General features: G+C 43.6%; 2 protein-coding genes and 1 long non-coding RNA gene across 8 annotated transcripts in view; 1 reads left to right on the top strand and 2 right to left on the bottom strand.

Annotated features, from left to right (window-relative positions):
• The window catches only part of LOC125428526 (zinc finger protein 420-like), an 815,993-nt gene that overhangs the window by 681,420 nt on the left and 115,941 nt on the right, over nt 1-18,632 (bottom strand). The window lies entirely within an intron of this gene.
• Nucleotides 1,996-18,207, top strand: LOC125428937. Its single transcript, XR_007243906.1, has 3 exons — nt 1,996-2,101; nt 8,761-8,768; nt 18,180-18,207. It is a non-coding gene; the product is annotated as an uncharacterized LOC125428937 (long non-coding RNA).
• LOC125428641 (zinc finger protein ZFP2-like) lies at nt 5,271-12,576 on the bottom strand. The gene is made up of 5 exons (XM_048489105.1): nt 12,426-12,576; nt 11,126-11,574; nt 10,765-10,885; nt 8,423-8,545; nt 5,271-6,884 (listed from the first exon to the last, which is right to left on the bottom strand). The coding sequence occupies exons 2-5, from the start codon at nt 11,546-11,548 to the stop codon at nt 5,506-5,508; spliced, it is 2,046 nt and encodes a 681-aa protein (XP_048345062.1). The 5' UTR covers nt 11,549-11,574; nt 12,426-12,576; the 3' UTR covers nt 5,271-5,505.

Below are 18,632 nucleotides of genomic sequence, written 5' to 3'. Positions count from 1 at the left end.
CCCTTTCTCTCCTGTAGGAGACTCAAAGGGGCTTACAATCTCCTTTTCTTTCCCCCCTCATAACAAACACCCTGTGAGGTAGGTGGGGCTGAGAGAGCTCCGAAGAACTGTGACTAGCCCAAGGTCACCCAGCAGACGTGTGTGGGAGTGCACAGACTAATCTGAATTCCCCAGATAAGCCTCCACAGCTCAGGTGGCAGAGCTGGGAACCAAACCCGGTTCCTCCAGATTAGAATGCACCTGCTCTTAACCACTACTGCTGTTTATTATAGATAAATTTGCATGTAAATACTAAATTTCAGAAGAAAATCAGCTTGTGTTTTCATAGATTACAGCAAAGCTTTTGACTGTGTGAATCATGAAAAGTTATGATCATTTGGATGGGCAACATGTACTCTGAACTACAAGGTTACTATTAGGATAGAATATGGAGTAACAGGAAGATGTTACAAAAAGGATGTACTTTAACTCCCGATCTCTTCAATCCGTATGCACAACACATATAATAAGGAAAGCTGAATTAGATTTAGATGAAGGTGGAATGGAAATTGCAGGGGCGGGGATGGTGGGGAGGAACATTAAGCAATTGAGACATGTAGGTGATGGTACATTACTGGCAGAAAATAGCAAAGACTTGAAACGACTTCTATTGAAAGTTAAAAGAGAAAGTGCCAAAGCGGGACTACAGCTGAACATCAAGACAAAAGTTATGACTGGTGGAGAATTACACAGCTTTAAGGAAGACAATGAGGAAACTGAAATTGACCAAGACTTTCTCTTCCTTGGCTCCATCATCAATCAAAAGAGAGATTGCAACTGAGAAATCAGAATGAGACTGAGACTATGAATGGCAAGAAGGATCTAAAAAAATCCCATGAAGGAGCTAAGAAAGATTCTTAAGGATGTGCCACTGGCAACCAAGATCGAGTTAATTCAGGCCACAGTGTTCTCTATGATTATGTATGGGTGTGAAATCTGGGCAGTGAAGAAAGCTGACAGGAAAGAAGATCTCTTCGAAAAGTGGTGTTGGAAGAGAGTGTTACAGTTACCATAGACTCCCCCCCCACCCCCCGCCCCCCTAGTAGGTTCTAGGTCAAATCAATCTGGGACTGTCTTTAGAAGCTAAATGACTAAACTGAGGATGTTGTACTTTGGTCACATAATGAGACAACAAGAGTTATTGGAAAATATGATAATGCTAGGCGTCCCAACAGCCAATAAGACTTTAGATATGAGAGAATAAGGTATAATAGGAGAAAAGGTTTATTCAACTGCAGATAGAATGAAAGGATCTGTGCTGGATCCTGGAGGTTGAAAGTAATTTACGAAAGCGAGATGCAGGCATTCATACAAGTTCACAAGTTGTAATGATACCCATATACGTGGTATCAGAGTGACTTACCAACTCCAGGCTGGGGACAGGGAATAGCTGGGAGACGAGAGGTAAAGGTAAACAAATTTTATTCAAACTGACAAGAGTGATGGTCAGCAATGGAGAGGAACTTGTGGGTTACAAATTTTGAGCCTTATATAGGGAAAACCATGGGAAAGGAATTTTCTGTCTATGCATAATAAAACAATATAGGGTACATACATTACAGGAGCTGGTACATTCCATTAACACTTCAAAACTAAATACGCTCCTGTTATCTGTTAAGGAGTACCAGTTATCCCGGTCCCAGAATCCTAAAAAACAATTCAGTTGAACACTGACTGATCTATTGGTACCAGTTGTCAGGATAACAAATGGGGCTGTCTCAGCTGATATCCTTTATTGAAGGCCTTCATTGCTTTATCAATGTTACAAAATAACCCAGCTCTTAGAATAACATATCTTAAATTCAGAAGGACTGTTATCAGGTCTGTGTTTCGACTTCAAGGCGCTATAAATTCAGCAGGACTGTTATCAGGTCTGTGTTTCGACTTCAAGGTGCTTTTCAGAGAACAGGAAAAATTTACAATTAGCACTTGTTCATTATGTTCTTCAAGCAAAAACTCGCTTCCTTTACACATGGACATAACCCAGAGGGTACACTATTTAGATGTGTTAATGCAATCCTTTCGATTGTTTAGCTCTTCTTATGCAGAAAAGGGTGCAAAGGTGTGGGTGTAGATTAAACAACAGCATATGCCTGCCAAAAGTCTTCTGACCAGAGAAAGATCATTAAGGAAACCGACAACTTTAATAGATTAATGTACAGCAGATTGAAATAACTAAAACCTAACTTCCTATAATACATATATATGTGAAACTGAGTAAACCTAAAAACTAATTTCTACTATATTTTTGATTGGTGGCTACAGTTTGAGGTGCATCACTGCTACCTCACTGATGACATCACTTTTGTCCACAAAACATAAACTATACACTTTGTATTGTTGTTCTTCTGCTATCAAAAAACTCCCTATCAGAGGTATGGCCCAAGAGCAAAAGAACACCTGTTATTCAGTTTCCACTGATGTTCTATCAACCCTGTGATGTTATGAGTTGCATTCTCCCATTCTAGCAGTCCACATTTCAAAACTGACTTAGTTTTGAAATGTGAAACCACAAAAGGGGTCTGAATTACATTTCTGTTATCAGAGTGGAACAAGATATATTCTTTCACAGTTAAATAGCTGCTTCATTCCTAGTGTAAATAAACATTTCAGTGGCTTTTCTAAACAGCTTATATAAAAAAGTTCTAAAACAAACTATATAAGAATAGGACATTCTGCTTTGTATCTTCTAAAGCAGCCTCAACAGGGAAAACCTGTCAGATTTCTTTAGCAAGGAGAAATGTATCAGTGAATAAATGCTTCAATCCTTTCAATATGTTAATAAAAATTTCTATTTTATAATATAAAAACAAAATTCTAGTTGGGGCACCTACAGTTTCCCCCCTTTCAAACTATTCTCTAACCATCTAAAGAGAATTCTTTCTACAACTATTAAAAAGTCTAGCTAAATCGATACTAAATCTATACTCATAAGCTATCATTTTCAATTTCAGTAGGATCCAAAAATAGATTCCCCAGGTTTACCAGCTGGGGCTCTTCTCTGGGTACATAAAGAGACACAATAAAATATAAGGTGGAGAACACATTGTACATAACACCCTAATGGCCCAATTGTAATTATCTGGAAGAATAAAGCAAATAGTGAATTTAACTGGGACATATCAGGTAACCATTCTACTAATACTTCATCCTAACATTTACCATGATCAACTGCATGAAATGCCTGTACTGCAGCTCTGATCTTTTCTATTTCAGTGGTCCTTTTTCTACTCTCATCTGTATATAAACAACATTGTTCTCTTAACAGGCTACAGGTTCTCCCCTGCTGAGCAGTAAGGATGGCCCTCTGATTCTGTAGATCATATCAGCTAGGGATGACAGTTCATCTCATAGCTCATGCATTGCTCTGCCTACAGATTGAAACCCATTATCAATCATTTCAGACATGTTATTCATAACCTTTTCCAGCAGATAAACTCCCCACTGTGGAAAATGAACTCTCAGGATAGACAATGCCCAGAGGTCACAGAATTATAAAGTTCAAAGAGACCATAGAGGCCATCAAGTCAAACCTCTGCCATGCAGGAATATACAATCAAAGCACGACAGGTGGTCATCCAGCCTCTGTTTACAAATCTCCAAAGGCGGTGACTCCACCACCCTCCAAGGCAGTGTATTTCACTGTTGAACAGCCCTTACTATAAAGCAGTTCTTCCTAATGTTTAGGAAGCTGGGTATGTTTAGTCTGAAGAAGAGAAGATTAAGGGGTGACATAACTATGTTTAAACATTTGAAGGGCTGCCATGTTGAAGATGGAGAGAGCTTGTTTTCTGCTGCTCCACAGATTAGCCCAGTGTAGAGCAAGTTACAATAGTAGAGCTAGTAACCTGGCCTGGCTAAGATGACAGAACACCAGTCTAGCAACATTTGTGAGCATCCATAGAGAAGGAGGCATCAAGTATCACACCCAAACTCTTGATGTTGGCAAAAGTGTTAGCTGCATCCCAGCAAGGGCTAGCAGGTGGCCCCTCCCCCACCGCCTCCCTGACCCAGCCACAGGATGTCCATTTTCGATGGATTTAGTTTCAGCTGGTTCTGTACCAACAACTTTACAACATGTCCTCCAGACAACTGGACAAAGCATCCAGGGTGGTGTCTGCCCAGCCATCCATCAACAGATACAGCTGGGTGTCATTAGCAAAATGGTAAATGTTAAACTGTATCAAGGAGATGATTGTCTCTTGTGGAATGCTGCACACCAAGGGATATTGTGGTGATGTGCTCTCCCCTAACATCATCCTCTGACTCTGGCCCTGTAGAAATGAGAATAGCCACTGTAGGGCTGTCCGACGTATCCCAGTGAGCCAATAGACTGTTATTGACTGTACCAAATGGTGCTGTCAGGTCAACCAACCCTGATCCAGTTGTTCCCACAAATTGTGTATGAGTGCTCCCAAAACCAGAGTGGATGCTGAATTGAAATGGTTCCAGAATCAATGCGTTCTCCACGAAGCTGAACCACAGCCATTCTTTCAACTACCTTACCCAGGAATGAACAATTGGACACTGGACAGAAGTTGAATGGATGAACAGGATCCATATATAACTTTAAGAGCAGCCTTGCCACTGCCTCTTCCAACCCCCAGGAAGAACCAAGAAAACAGGGATAGATTGATTACATCTCTCAGGGGAGCACTGAATATATTTCTCTCCTAAATGAGTTCTAAAATGCTTTTGAAGATTTCCAAAGCTGCTGAATTTCATTCCACACTCTGAGTACTCAAAAAGGCTTCTCTCCTGTGTTTATTTTTTGATGTACTTGAAGACTGCCTATTCTACTGAATCTCTTCTACTTAACCTATTCTACTGAATTTTGAGGGATGTAATTATATCTTTCTATTCTGCATTGGTTAGACCTCATCTGGAATATTGTGCACAGTTCTGGGCGCCACAATTCAAAGAGGATATTGACAACCTGGAAGGCAACCCAAGTGATAAAAAAATCTGGAATCAATGCCCTACAAGGAGAGATTTAGGGAACTGAATATGTTTAGTTTGAGGAAGAGAAGGTTAAGAGGTAATATGATAGCCATGTTTAGATATTCAAAGGGATGTCATGTTGGTAAGGGAGCAAGCTTGTTTTCTGCTGCTTCAGAGACTAGGACCAGGAGTAATGGAATCAAGGACCAGGAAAAGAGATTCCACCTAAACATCAGGAAAAAGTTCCTGACAGTAACGGCTGTTTGATAGTGGAGTGTGGTGGAGTCTGATTCTTTGGAGGTTTTTAAAGAGAGGCTCAATGGCCATCTTTCAGGAGATTATGGTTCCTGCATTGCAGGGGTTTGGACTTGATGGACCTTGGGGTCTCTTCCAACTCTATGATTCAATGATTCTTCAAAATTCTAAGCACTTAAAAGGTTTCTCTCCTACGTGTGTTCTTAAATGCTTTTGAAGAGTGCCACTCTGAGTGAATTTTCATCCACATTATGAGCACTCAAAAGGTTCCTATCCTGTGTGGGTTTTTTGATGTCGATGAAAACTGCCACTGTGATTGAATCTCTTTCCACACTGTGAGCATTCAAAAGGTTTCTCCCCTGTGTGGATTCTTTGATGCAGATGAAGATTGCCAATTTGACTGAATCTCATTCCACACTCTGAGCACTCAAAAGGTTTCTCTCCTGTGTGTGTTCTTTGATGCAGATGAAGAGTGCCACTGTGACTGAATCTCTTTCCACACACTGAGCACCCAAAAGGCTTCTCTCCTGTGTGAGTCCTTTGATGCACGTGAAGATTTCCAATGCTGCTCAATTTCTTTCCACAATCTGGGCACTCAAAAGGCTTCTCTCCTGTGTGTATTTTTTCATGCACTTGAAGACTGTCTATTCTACTGAATCTCTTTCCACATTCTAAGCACTCAAAAGGTTTCTCTCCTGTGTGCGTTCTTTGATGCAGTTGAAGACTTCCACTGTAACTAAATCTCTTTCCACACTCTGAGCACTCAAAAGGTTTCTCTCCTGTGTGGGTTCTCAAATGCTTTCGAAGATCTCCAGTACTGCTCAATTTCTTTCCACATTCTGAGCACTCAAAAGGTTTCTCTCCTGTGTGCGTATTTTGATGCGCTTGAAGATTGCCTATTGTACTGAATCTCTTTCTACAGTTTATGCACTGAAAAGGTTTCTCCCCTGTGTGTGTTCTTAAATGCTTTTGAAGAGTGCCACTCTGACTGAATTTCTTTCCACACTGTGAGCACTCAAAAGGTTTCTCTCCTGTGTGGGTTCTTTGATGCACGTGAAGATGGCCACTGTGATTAAATCTCTTCCCACACTCTGAACACTCAAAAGGTTTCTCTCCTGTGTGGGTTGTTTGATGCAGATTAAGACAGCCACTTGTAGTGAACCTCTTTCCACATTCTAAGCACTCAAACGGTTTCTCCAATATGTGGGTTTGCAGATGCTGGAAATCAACACTGCTATCGAATTTCTGTCCACATTGACCTGTCTCCCAATCAGAGAAATTATTTTCTTTTTTTACTGAGCAGCTATTCATTTTCTCTCCTATATGGATTGTTTGGTGCCTAATGAGCTGTTCTCCACAATTACGGGTCTTCTTTCCAGGGGGCTTTTGCAAATCAATAACACCTTCAGTTTGAGCTGAGAAATTCAACTTCCAATTCAAGCATTTGTACGTTTTCACTGCCATATCAGTTGCATCATGGAGATCCCTTCTTCGGAAAGGAATGTTTTTTTCCGTCACCTTTTTTCCATGGCTACTCTGTTGCTTCTCTGGTCTCTCTTGATCCATGAAGTCACACTGAGATTCTTCTTCCTTGACTTTTTCCAGCGAAAACCCCTGTAATTCCCCAACCATCTCCTTGACATTTTCTCCTGGAACAGAGAGATCTAATCAGCAGTCAAGGACAGGGACAAGTCACAAATCAGTCACTCTAGATTAATAGGTGTGTGTTTTGTTTCCATGGTCAAAGTTTCTCATTCCCAACCTCTCAACCTGAGCCAGTGATCGCATTTTTTCTCTGGCCAGGGACTCCAGTAGTGCTGTTTATATATCCCAGTGATGGCGAACCTTTTCGAGACCGAGTGCCCAAATTGCAACCCAAAACCCACTTATTTATCACAAAGTGCCAACCCGGCAATTCAACCTGAATACTGAGGTTTAAGTTTAGAAAAAACGATTGGCTCCAAGGCACGCATTACTCAGGAGTAAGCTTGGTGAAGCAACGTGCAACGCTTCAAATGGGTGAATCACAACCCTAGGAGGGTTTATTCAGAAGCAAGCCCCATTGCCAGCAACCGAGCTTACTCCCAGGTAAAGGATCGTGCCCAGGCCAGCCTAGATGTGTGTGCTGGGGGGTGATTTTCCGCCCTCCCACATGACGAACTCTGTGCTCGCGTGCCCACAGAAAGGGCTCTGAGTGCCACCTCTGGCACCCGTGCCATAGGTTCGCCACCACTGATATATCCTATCAGACCTCTCTCCCAAACTTCCCAAATCTACTTCAAGGGAAAAGGTGGCATAGAATATTTCCTTCTCTCTTCACAATTTACTTGCTATGCATATATTTTCATCATTGGAGACAAGAAATATCTATGATGATTAACCATTTGATTATACAGAGTTTCCATCCTGGGGTCATCACAGCCATCAGAATCAGGATTCAGCCTCACAAAATAGGTTTTCTGGGGTGGGGCGGGGTAGCACCTCATTTGGTGAGTCCTCCATTTCAATGGGGACCCCATGGTTTTTTCAAGAGGTGCCAGATGTTGGTGGGGCAGGTAAGGACCAAAGGAATCTAGGTCACGACTATAAGGAATGGTTACTGGGTTTTTGGCCTTGTTTAACCTCTACCACTTTCCCTTGGAATTCTGATATGGCTGGGTGGACACAGCAACAAAATGGCTGCTGAAGGAGGTGCAACCAGATACAACAGGATTGCCACAGTATAGATTCTTACTGCTGTCAAACCAACATTTTTAAAAAAACATTTGCACAGCCAATCAAAGCTCCAGTAGTGAAACAAAAGATTGAACTGGCCCCACCCACTCCCTAAAAAAATTGGTGAGTGGCACAAAAGGTGTTTTTTTTTGCGGGGGGAACTATGGTGCTCATGGCCCCCACATCTGGGACACCTGGTCTAGTTGAGCACTCCAGGAAATAGGAGATGGGACTTTGTCTGCATCCAGCATGGGTACTCTCCAGTTAAGATCCCCTTTCCCTGGAATATCCAGTATTTAAGAAAACTGCAACCACTCAAGAGCCACAGGAGAGCTCAAAAGGAGCCTCTGAGCCTCCTAGACTCCAGAATGTCTCAGCAACTAGTAGGCATTATAATTCAACCAAAACCAAGAGTTGTAAGAAGTGAATCAGAAATTCTCCATGGTTCTTCTTTCCTGTAAAGGAGACTCACCTGCAGCCAGCTCATCTGGGAAGGAAGCACTCTCTTGAGATTGTCTTGAGATACTGTCCACAATTCCTTTGGATGGGAGGCCTTTGTCTGTCTCCACTGTAGACTCACCAACTTTTTTAGCTTCTTTGGTAGAGAGAGAGGAAAAGTCAGGACTCTAATATCAGTAAGAAAAAAATCCAAGAAAGAGAAAACTTTCTGGAAAGATGGAAACATGGTCAAGATCATAACACATAATCCCAACCAGTAGAAATGGGACAGGCCATTCCAGATGACAGTCAGAGCAGATGACCGTAATACCAATCAGGTGGAAGGGTGTATTGTAAAGGTTGGCAACAGAGAAGGAGAAGTTAGGACGTAGCACCTTCCAGAATCCTTTGAAGTCCTCTCTTGACCTCAGACCAGGATCTTTTCTCTCAGTCCTGCCTTGACATCTGGCTTGGGCTATGGCCACAACATCGGCCTCAATTGCCTTTGGGCTAGCCAGGCCACTTGAATGGTTCTACATGGACATGCTGAACATCTCTTTCGCTGCAAGCCCATTACCTTGAGACCCCCAGCAGGTGCAAGTAGTGAGGCAGACTTAAAACCAAGTAATGCTGTTCAAGATTTTGATTTTGGGATCATCCTAATGGCAGCAATTTCCACCTTTGGATACTATGAAAGATCCTTGCCCAGAAAGATGACACTCCCATAGTTCTCTAGCATGACTTTCTATTTTATAATTAAAAAATAGAAAGCTCTCAATTGGCTCCTACAAACAGTCCTGCCTTGACATCTGGCTTGGGCTATGGCCACAACATCGGCCTCAATTGCCTTTGGGCTAGCCAGGCCACTTGAATGGTTCTACATGGACATGCTGAACATCTCTTTCGCTGCAAGCCCATTACCTTGAGACCCCCAGCAGGTGCAAGTAGTGAGGCAGACTTAAAACCAAGTATTGCTGTTCAAGATTTTGATTTTGGGATCATCCTAATGGCAGCAATTTCCACCTTTGGATACTATGAAAGATCCTTGCCCAGAAAGATGACACTCCCATAGTTCTCTAGCATGACTTTCTATTTTATAATTAAAAAAACAAAATTCTCGTTTTGGCCCCTATAGTTTCCCCCCTTTCAAACAATGAGTGGCCCTCTGATTCTGTAAACCATATCAGCTAGGGATGACAGTTCAGCTTGTAGCTCATGCATCATTCTGGCTGTAGACTGAAACTCATTATCAATAATTTCAGACATATTTTTCATAACCTTTTCCAGCAGATAAACACCCCACTGTAGAAAATGAGCTCTCAGGATAGACCCTGCCCGGAGGTCACAGAATCATAGAGTTCAAAGAGACCACAGGGGCCATCAAGTCCAACCCCCTGCCATGCCGAAATATACAATCAAAGCACCCCTGACAGGTGGTCATCCAGCCTCAGTTTAAAAACCTCCAAAGAAGGAGACTCCACCACCCTCCAAGGCAGTGTATTCCACTGTGTATTCCAACCCAACCCTTACTGTCAAGAAGTTCTTCCTAATGTTTAGGAAGCTAGGTACGTTTGGTCTGAAGAAGAGAAGGTCAGGGAGTGACATGAGAGCCATGTTTAAATATATGAAGGGAGGTCATGTTGAAGATGGAGCAAGCTTGTTTTCTGCTGCTCACAGACTAGGACACAGTGTAATGGATTCAAAGTGAAGGAAAAGAGATTCCACCTAAAGATTAGGAAGAACTTTCTAACTGTCAGGACTGCTCAACAGCGGACTCCGCATGGGCCAAAAATAGCACTGTGTAAACCCTTTTACACCATTTTACACTGTTTTCACACCGCTGTTTTTGGCCCATGCAGAATCCACCAGAGAGTGGTGGAGTCTCCTTCATTGGAGGTTTTTAAACAGAGGATGGATGACCACCTGTCAGGGGTGCTTTGACTGAATATTCCTGCATGGCCAGGTGTTGGGCTTGATGGCCCCTGTGGTCTCTTCCAACTCTTATGATTTTATGATTCTACTAAAACATGCTAGCTCTCAATTGGCTCCTACAAACAGATTTTCAAAGTTATGCTGCCCTAGAACATGGAGATTACATTTATTAACCGTGGCTGTTATTTGCAACCAGATTTGTCTACCATTTTTTTTGGTTGTTGTCCTTATTACCTCTAATGTTGAAAATGTGAAATATATTTTAGGTCATTTGAATAAGGATGTATTTGCCATCTATGAATCATCTACCCACCCTTCAAGTGAGTGGCCATTACTACATTGTATTGCACTGAGCCCCAACAGTCTACTCCTTGCAGAAGTTTTCATTTTTTTCTCCAGTTCTAAATCTTCTACCCAACAACTTCACTATGTCCCCAGTCACATCTTTACCATGTGAGAGGGCATCTTCGTCATACTCCTGGGCCTGTGCTGTCTGCCACTCCTCCAAAGGAGCTCCTTCTGCCTCAGAGAATTCAGCTTCTGTCTTCATGGATGGACCCCACATCTGAAATAGCAAGAAGGGAGATGAGAAAGAAAAGAAATGGACTAGGCTGAGAAGATGGATCCTGCCCCGCTCAGAGACTCTTCACCCCAGCAGCAACCTGCTGAGCTGCTTCAACCACAGAGGCAAGAATCAGGGTTGGATTTTCATATCAGCCTAGTGAATTCTCAAAAGGCAAAAATATCTGGCAGGGAAGACTTAGAGAATGTTGTCACTTGAATAGAGTGAATGAAACTCCCTCACCTGTTCTCCCTGCATCTTCTCCTCTGCCTGATTCAGAAGGAAACCTTCAGCCAGGATCACGGCCTGGGAACTGGTTTCCGGCTCGCATCCTCTGACCCAGCACTGTATTTCTGGGGGCAAGATGGTCAGGAACTGCTCCAGGATCACCAGGTCCAGGATCTGCTTCTTGGTGTGCCGCTCTGGCTTCAGCCACTGGTTGCAAAGTCCATGGAGCTGGCTGCAAACCTCTTGGGGCCCATCAGCATCATAATAACAGAACTGCCGGAAGCGTCGCCTATGTACATCTGAGTTCACGGTGTCTTGATCCAGGATCTCTGACACAGCTCTTTCCCAGGTATCAACACCACTCCCTGTTGGGATTGGATGGGGGCCCTTCCTCGATCTCCTGCCAATTCCAGGTTGTTCTGGATCTTGCTCTTCCATTTCCTTCCCCTGATCTCAGGTGATCTCTGATTGTGGAAAGATACACTTATTCACATGGCTATGAAGGGGTGGGAGGAGGGAAAGATATCAAAAAGGCAGCAACACACCAATAGAGAAGGGGGTCACATCATTGATCCTAATCTGGGAGGTCCCAGTTGGATGAGAAGGAGTATCTTTGTTGTACTTTGTGGGTCAGGATAACCATTATTGTTTTATATTAGTGATCAAGCTTTTAAAATATACGCCTATTTTCTCCTTCAGGGGGATAAAAACCACCTCTACCAGGCTGCTTAAAAGTGAATGTTATGAGTTGGACCTCCAATGTTTGCAGATCAGTCTGTCTAAGGAGATTCATCTCAAGGTACACTGGAGCCCTGGATAAAATAACTAAGAATCAGTAAACCGTTGTGGATATCTCCTAAAAAGTCTGGATGCTTTAGGTCACCTCTTTGTGCGAGTAGCTAGCAGAGGGTAGAGGGCAGTGGGATGAACAGAAGCGTGTGGTGGAGAGGCACTGAATCCCCATGGATACTGCAGATGGGGGGAGAACAACCTAAAATCCATATTATGTGGGGCAGCCAATCGGCATCAATTATTCCTCCCATGTGATTATGCCAGGAACTCCTTCCTGGGCCTCCCTACGAATTCCATGGCGGAAGTTTTATTGTGCCTTATTTTTATTTGCAACATTCAGATCCTGCCTTTCTTCCCTCATACGAATCACCAGGACGGCTAATGAATTAAAAAACAGACATCGTAAAACCAGATTTTAAGAGTATTTAAATTCCCTGCTCCCCCCCCCCTCCTTTAAACAGAAACACGAGAGGTGAATTTCTCTCTTCCAGGATTTAAAAACTTATCCTCCCTCGTTACTTACTCGTGAGTAAACCTTCCCAGGATCTGGCTTCCAGGGAGCAGCAGTGGCTAAGAGCAGGAGCACGATGATCTGGAGGAACCGGGTTGGATTCCCAGCTCTGCCGCCTGAGCTGTGGAGGCTTATCTGGGGAATTCAATTAGCCTTTACACTCCCACACACGCCAGCTGGGTGACCTTGGGCTAGTCACAGCTCTCTCAGCCCCACCCACCTCACAGGGTGTTTGTTGCGAGGGGGGGAAGGGAAAGGAGATTGACAGCCCCTTTGAATCACCTACAGGAGAGAAAGGGGGGATAGAAAGCCAAACTCTTCTTCTTCTTCTTCTTCTTCTTCCTTCTCCACGCGTTCCAGATCTGAAGCCCCCACCCGCGCGAAAGAGCCTTTCCTCTCTTCCGCCTTCCCTCCCACTCGGCCTCTCTAGCAAGCAGCTCTGTAGGTTTAACCCTTTCAGTGGTGCAGGCCATGAAACGTACGTAGCCACTTGAGCGAAAAGAGTGGGAAGGGAGGTGGCTGAACCCAGGCGACGGGAGGAGAAATAATGTTCTGTAGGGTACAAATTTCCATGTCCTCCCAACTGAAAAAGGAAGAAAGGGTGAAAAGAAAGAGAAATAAACCAATGTGGGTGACCTTGGGCTTAGTCACATTTTTCACAGAACTCTCTCTGCTTCACCTGCCTCTCACAACGTGGAAAGAGAGATGTTTGCAAGCCACTTTGAGACTCCATACAGGAGAGAAAGACAGGGTATAAATCTAAACTGTTCTTTTTTATATAATGTACATATGTGTATGTGTATTCTATATATATAATTACCTACAGCAAAATTACATAATTATTAAAACTGTGATTAAAATTTATATTTTTAAATTAAATTCATTATTTATATATTTTTTATTTTTTTATAATTCAGTTTGTTGGCCCTATGTGTGAATTTATTCTATTCAATTCAATTCAACCCTTAATGGCATATAGCCGTGGTGGCGAACCTTTGGCACTCCAGATGTTATGGACCACAATTCCCATCAGCCCCTGCCAGCATGGCCAATTGGCAGGGGCTGATGGGAATTGTAGTCCATAACATCTGGAGTGCCAAAGGTTCACCACCACTGGCATATAGTGTGAATTCATTCTTGACACTTTTGATAGTTCATACAGGGAACTTGCCCAGCAACTAAATGGACCAGCTCATCCCTGTTGCAAATGGGAAAGGCAACATAATACAATGGGGTTGTTGCGATTGATATTTAATAACAATAATGTTGCTGGTTATTATTAATTTTCCTGTGAGTACCCCGTTTGCTATGAAGAATGATGGTGATACTCATGAGCATGTGTGTGTGTTTTGGGATGCTGGGGAGAGGGGATAGAAAAAAGATTAGAAGAGAGATTCCCAAACTGTGCTCCCCTCTGCAAGTCTGTGCATTAAGCATTGATCTACTTTTTACATTCTGTATTGAGTCTCTGACATCCTTCAGTGGAGGCTTGGGTTAGAAAATCACATTTAGATTTCCCTGCTCGCCTGTGCAGGTCCCTGGGTGGCTTTGAGAAGCCCTTGTCTTTTCAGAAAGATTTTGAGGTCAGAGAAAAAAATCCCTCCATCCATTATTTTGGGTCCAAGGGAAGGCCCACCAGGTACTTCTAGGAAGCCCACAAATCGTGAGGTTGGAATTGTTGTGATCCTGTCAGTTATCTCTATCTTCTGGAATGCCACGGTATATGGCCTTTGTACATGGAGGTTCCATTCTGGATTCTTATGGTGCAAGTGGTTGAGAGACTATTCTGATACTTACTGGAATGCAAGACTAGGGATTCCATCAAAAAGGGGAGTGGGATTGGTTTGTATATGCACAAAAATGACATTTGTACGTATTATTGAAGGCTTTCAGGGCCAGAATCAACTAACCATTGAGGATTTATTGGGCTTTATGATTGTAGCTAAAGCTACTAGACCAGCCTGGAGATGCATAACAGCCAAGTACACTTGTGTCCAGTGATAACATTTTATTTCTCTGTTTTTGAGAGGTTGGTGTTCTTACATTCAGGGTCATTTGCAGTGCAAGTAAATATGGTGATTAAATGTCTGCTCCTTAACAAAAAAAGAATTTGCCTGGTTCACTTTAATCTGGTCTTTCCCCTAAGATGCTCTGATTGGTATGGATGGTTCCTTTGGTCCCTCTTTGTCACAGCCATCCTATCCTGTTAGGTACAAACATAGAGGTGGAATGGATCTTCAAGATCATCTAATGCTCCAACCCCCTGCACAACACAGGAAATTCAAAACTACCTCTCCCCCCATGCCCTCGCCCAGTATCCCAATGACCTCTTGAGAGCCAGGATGGTGTAAGGGTTAAGAGCGGTGGATTCTAATCTGGAGAACCGGCCTTGATTCCCCTCTCCTCCATATGAGCAACTAACTCTTATCTGGTGAACTGTATTTTCCCCGTTCCTAGACATGAAGCCTGCTGAAACACCTCTGGCTACTTACAGTTATCTCAGAACTCTCTCAGTCCCACCTGCATCACAAAGTATCTGTTGTAGAGAAGGGAAGGAGTTTGTAAGCCACTTTGTGACTCTAGACTAGTCACACACCAGCTGGGTGACCTTGGGCTAGTCACAGTTTCTCGGAGCTCTCTCAGCCCCACCTACCTCACAGGGTGTTTGTTGTGAGGGGGGAAGGGCAAGGAGATTGTAAGCCCCTTTGAGTCTCCTGCAGGAGAGAAAGGGGGGATAAAAATCCAAACTCTTCTTCTTCTTCTAGACTGATCCTGCATTGAGGATCAGGATGGACTAGATGGCTTGTATGGCCTTTTCCATACTCTATGATTCAAGGGAGCCCACACCATTGGGGTGGTGTCTAATGTGGGTCAGTGTGAGATGAAAATGGGTAGTGGTAGGCTCCTGGCCCCGAGCTGCTGGATCTTTGCCTCTGATCACCTCTCATGGACATGAAGTCCTGTTCCAGCATGGTGCAGGGGTTAAAAGTGGTGGACTCTAATCTGGAGAACCAGGCTTGATTCACCACTCCTCCATATGAGTGGCAGATTCTTATCTGGTGAACTAGATTTGTTTCCTCACTTCTCCACATGAACTCTGCTGGGTGCCCTTGGTTTAGTCACAGTTCTCTCCAAACTCTCTCGTCCTCACCTACCTCACAAGGTGTCTGTTGTGGGGAGAGGAAGGGAAAGACGACAGCCTTAATACTAACCTTGGAAAGGATCTAGAAGTCTGAATACTAAAGCAGACTAGAAGTATCCATTTGATCAGCCTACACTACCCAGATGACTTGTGCACAGAAAAAGGATAGAAAAAGTGCTTCCCCAGCCAAAAATGCCTACCCAGTTATAAAACAAGATTTTCTTTTGAAATGAATTAACATCAGAGTGATGGACATTCTTCTATTATGTGTGTGTTTTCAGGTACTTGTAAAACTTTTACAGACTTTGTTTCATTAGTAAATGTCCACTAACAGAAGGGGAGGGTCATAGTTTTCACCAATTTCCCCGTCCCCCAAAGACCCCAGCCCATTTGCCCTACATTCTGTTCTTTAGGGTCCCTGTCAACCAGGAACAGCACTTCAGGATGGGATTGGGGGGAGTGAGAAAGTCCTCTTCACCTTCAGACACTGGAAATTAGTTTTGGATCCAACTCAATGGCGGGATGGAGAAAAACACCCTGGGACCACAAACACATGAAGCAGTCTTATACTGAATCAGATCTTCACTTCATCAAGATCAGCATGGACTACTCTGACTGGCACTGGCTCTCTGGGATCTCAGGCTGGAGCCTTTCACATCACTTACTATTTCCTGCTTCAAACGGGAGAACTTCAGTATGCAAATCAGATGCTCTGTGCCATGGCCCCTCCCGTAAAATTCCTTTCCCCCACAGAAGAAGAGTTTGGATTTATACCCCACCTTTCTCAAATCAAAGTGGCTTACAACCTCTCCCCACAACAGACGCCTTTTGAGGCAGGTGGGGCTGAGAGAGTCCTGAGAGAACTGTGACTGGCCAAAGGTCACCCAGCAGGAATGTAAGAATGCGGGAAAACATCTGGTTCATTAGATAAGCCTCTGCCACTCAGGTGGAATATATATAGATATAAAGTCCATTACGTGGCCAGATTACTTGAAAACCTGTGACTGATCAGAACGATATCCTCAATTGACTTAAAAAAAAGATTCTTAAATATTAGTACTTATAAAAACAATGGGCAGAAGGTATTATATTAGAAAAGGCATTCTCAACAGTTTCTTGGACCACAAGAAATGCATCTTCTAAAATCCATGCCTGCTGCAACAGGTGTTTAAGCATCCGTCCCCTTCAAACTGTGCTTTTTAATGCAAATTTATTAAAGCTCACCCAATTAAATCAATAAGGACCTCTTTAATTGAGCAATAAATAAATGAAACAGACTTTAAAGAAAGCTGTTCCTTTGAACATTTACCATGCTTAGACATGTAGAATTGAAATGAAGTGGCTGTTTGCTTCATCATAAAAGGCAGTGAATGCAGAGCAAGCAAACTCTGGCTTTGTGTGCTGTCACTGAATACTCACAAATAATCAAATGAAGCTGCCTTCTGCTCAGTCAGACCCTTGGGCAGTTGAAGTCAGTCAGCCTACTCTGAATGCCAGGGGTTTTTCAAGGCCTTGAGTCAAGATCCGTCATATGACCTGTAGATTCTGCAGAGATGTTTGGGACTGAGCCTGGGACCTTCTGTGTGCCAAATGGATGCTCAAGCACATCCTCTTTCTTCAAATATAATACGGTTCAGACATAACATCAAGTCATGGGTTGACAATACATGAACAAGAACGAGGTATAATTGGACTATGCATTCACCCCTTCCAGCATGGTGTAGTGTTAAGAGCAGGTGGATTCTAATCTGGAGAAACAGGTTTGATTCTCCACACCTCCACCTGGCAGAGGCTTATCTGGTGAACCAGATGTGTTTCTGCACTCCTACATTCCTGCTGGGTTACCCTGGGTAGTCGCAGTTCTTTGGAACACTCTCAGCCCCACCTACCTCACAAGGTGTCAGTTGTGGGGAGAGGCAGGGAAAGGAGCTTGTAAGCCACCTTGAGTCTTCTTACAGGAGAGAAAGGTGGGGTATAAATCCAAACACTTCTTCTTTCCTCCATACACAGCATCACAGCCCCTCCCTCAAAGCTACCTTATGCAAAATCAGTCCTTTGGCCTACCCAGAGCAGTCTCATCCACTCATGAAGAAGAATTTGGATTCATATCCTGCTTTTCTCTCATGTAGGGAGTCTCAAAGCAGCTTACACATTTCTTCCCTTCCTCTCTCCATAACAGACACCTTGAGAGGTAGGTGGAGCTGAGATAGTGCTCAGAGAACTGTGACAAGCCCGAAGTCACCCAGTAGACTTCTTGTGGAGGAGCGAGGAAAACACCCCTCAGTTAACCACATTAGAGTCTGCCACTAATGTGGAGTAGTGGGGAATCAAACCCGGTTCTCCAGATTAGAGTTCGCTCTTAACCACTACACTACACTGGCTCTCCAACTGGCAGCAGCTCTCCAAGATTTTGAGCAGAAGTCTTTCACTTCACTTGCTACTCGGATTTCACTGGAGGTGCCAGGGATTCAACCTGGGACCTTTTGCATGCTGAGCAGATGCTCTGTAACTGAGCTACAGCACCTGCTTGCTGCAAACATTTGCCTAAAGGCCTGTCAGGTCCAAATCTCAGACTAGAGCTCACTCTCTTTCCTTCAAAAGGAATCCTAAATTGAAGGGAAGAGGAAGAAGAAGAGTTTGGATTTATACCCCTCCTTTCTCTCCTGTAAGGAGACTCAAGGTGCCTTCCAAGCTCCTTCCTCTCCCCACAACAGACACCTTGTGAGGTAGGTGGGACTGAGATAGTTCAGAGAGATCTGTGATTAGCCCAAGGTCACCCAGCAGGAATGTAGGAGCGCAGAAACACATCTGGTTCTCCAGATAAGCCTCTGTCACTCAGGTGGAGGAGTGGGGAATCAAACCCGGTTCTCCAATTGGAATCCACATGCTCTTAATCACTACTCCACGCTGGCTCTCAAAAACCACAGGTTGGGTGGATGTAACAAATCTATGGCAGGGGTCCCCAATACCCCCTCAGGCACCATAGCACACACCAGAACCTTTCCTAGTACTTACCAAATGTTTTTAGAAAGTAGACAAATCCTGGTGGGGATTTTGCCCAGAAGGGTTTCTGACTA

Source organism: Sphaerodactylus townsendi, linkage group LG03 (assembly GCF_021028975.2).
Source record: "Sphaerodactylus townsendi isolate TG3544 linkage group LG03, MPM_Stown_v2.3, whole genome shotgun sequence".
NCBI lineage: Eukaryota > Metazoa > Chordata > Lepidosauria > Squamata > Sphaerodactylidae > Sphaerodactylus > Sphaerodactylus townsendi.
The sequence above is the reverse complement of the archived record's forward strand: the minus strand, read 5'-3'. Positions and strand labels throughout refer to the sequence as shown.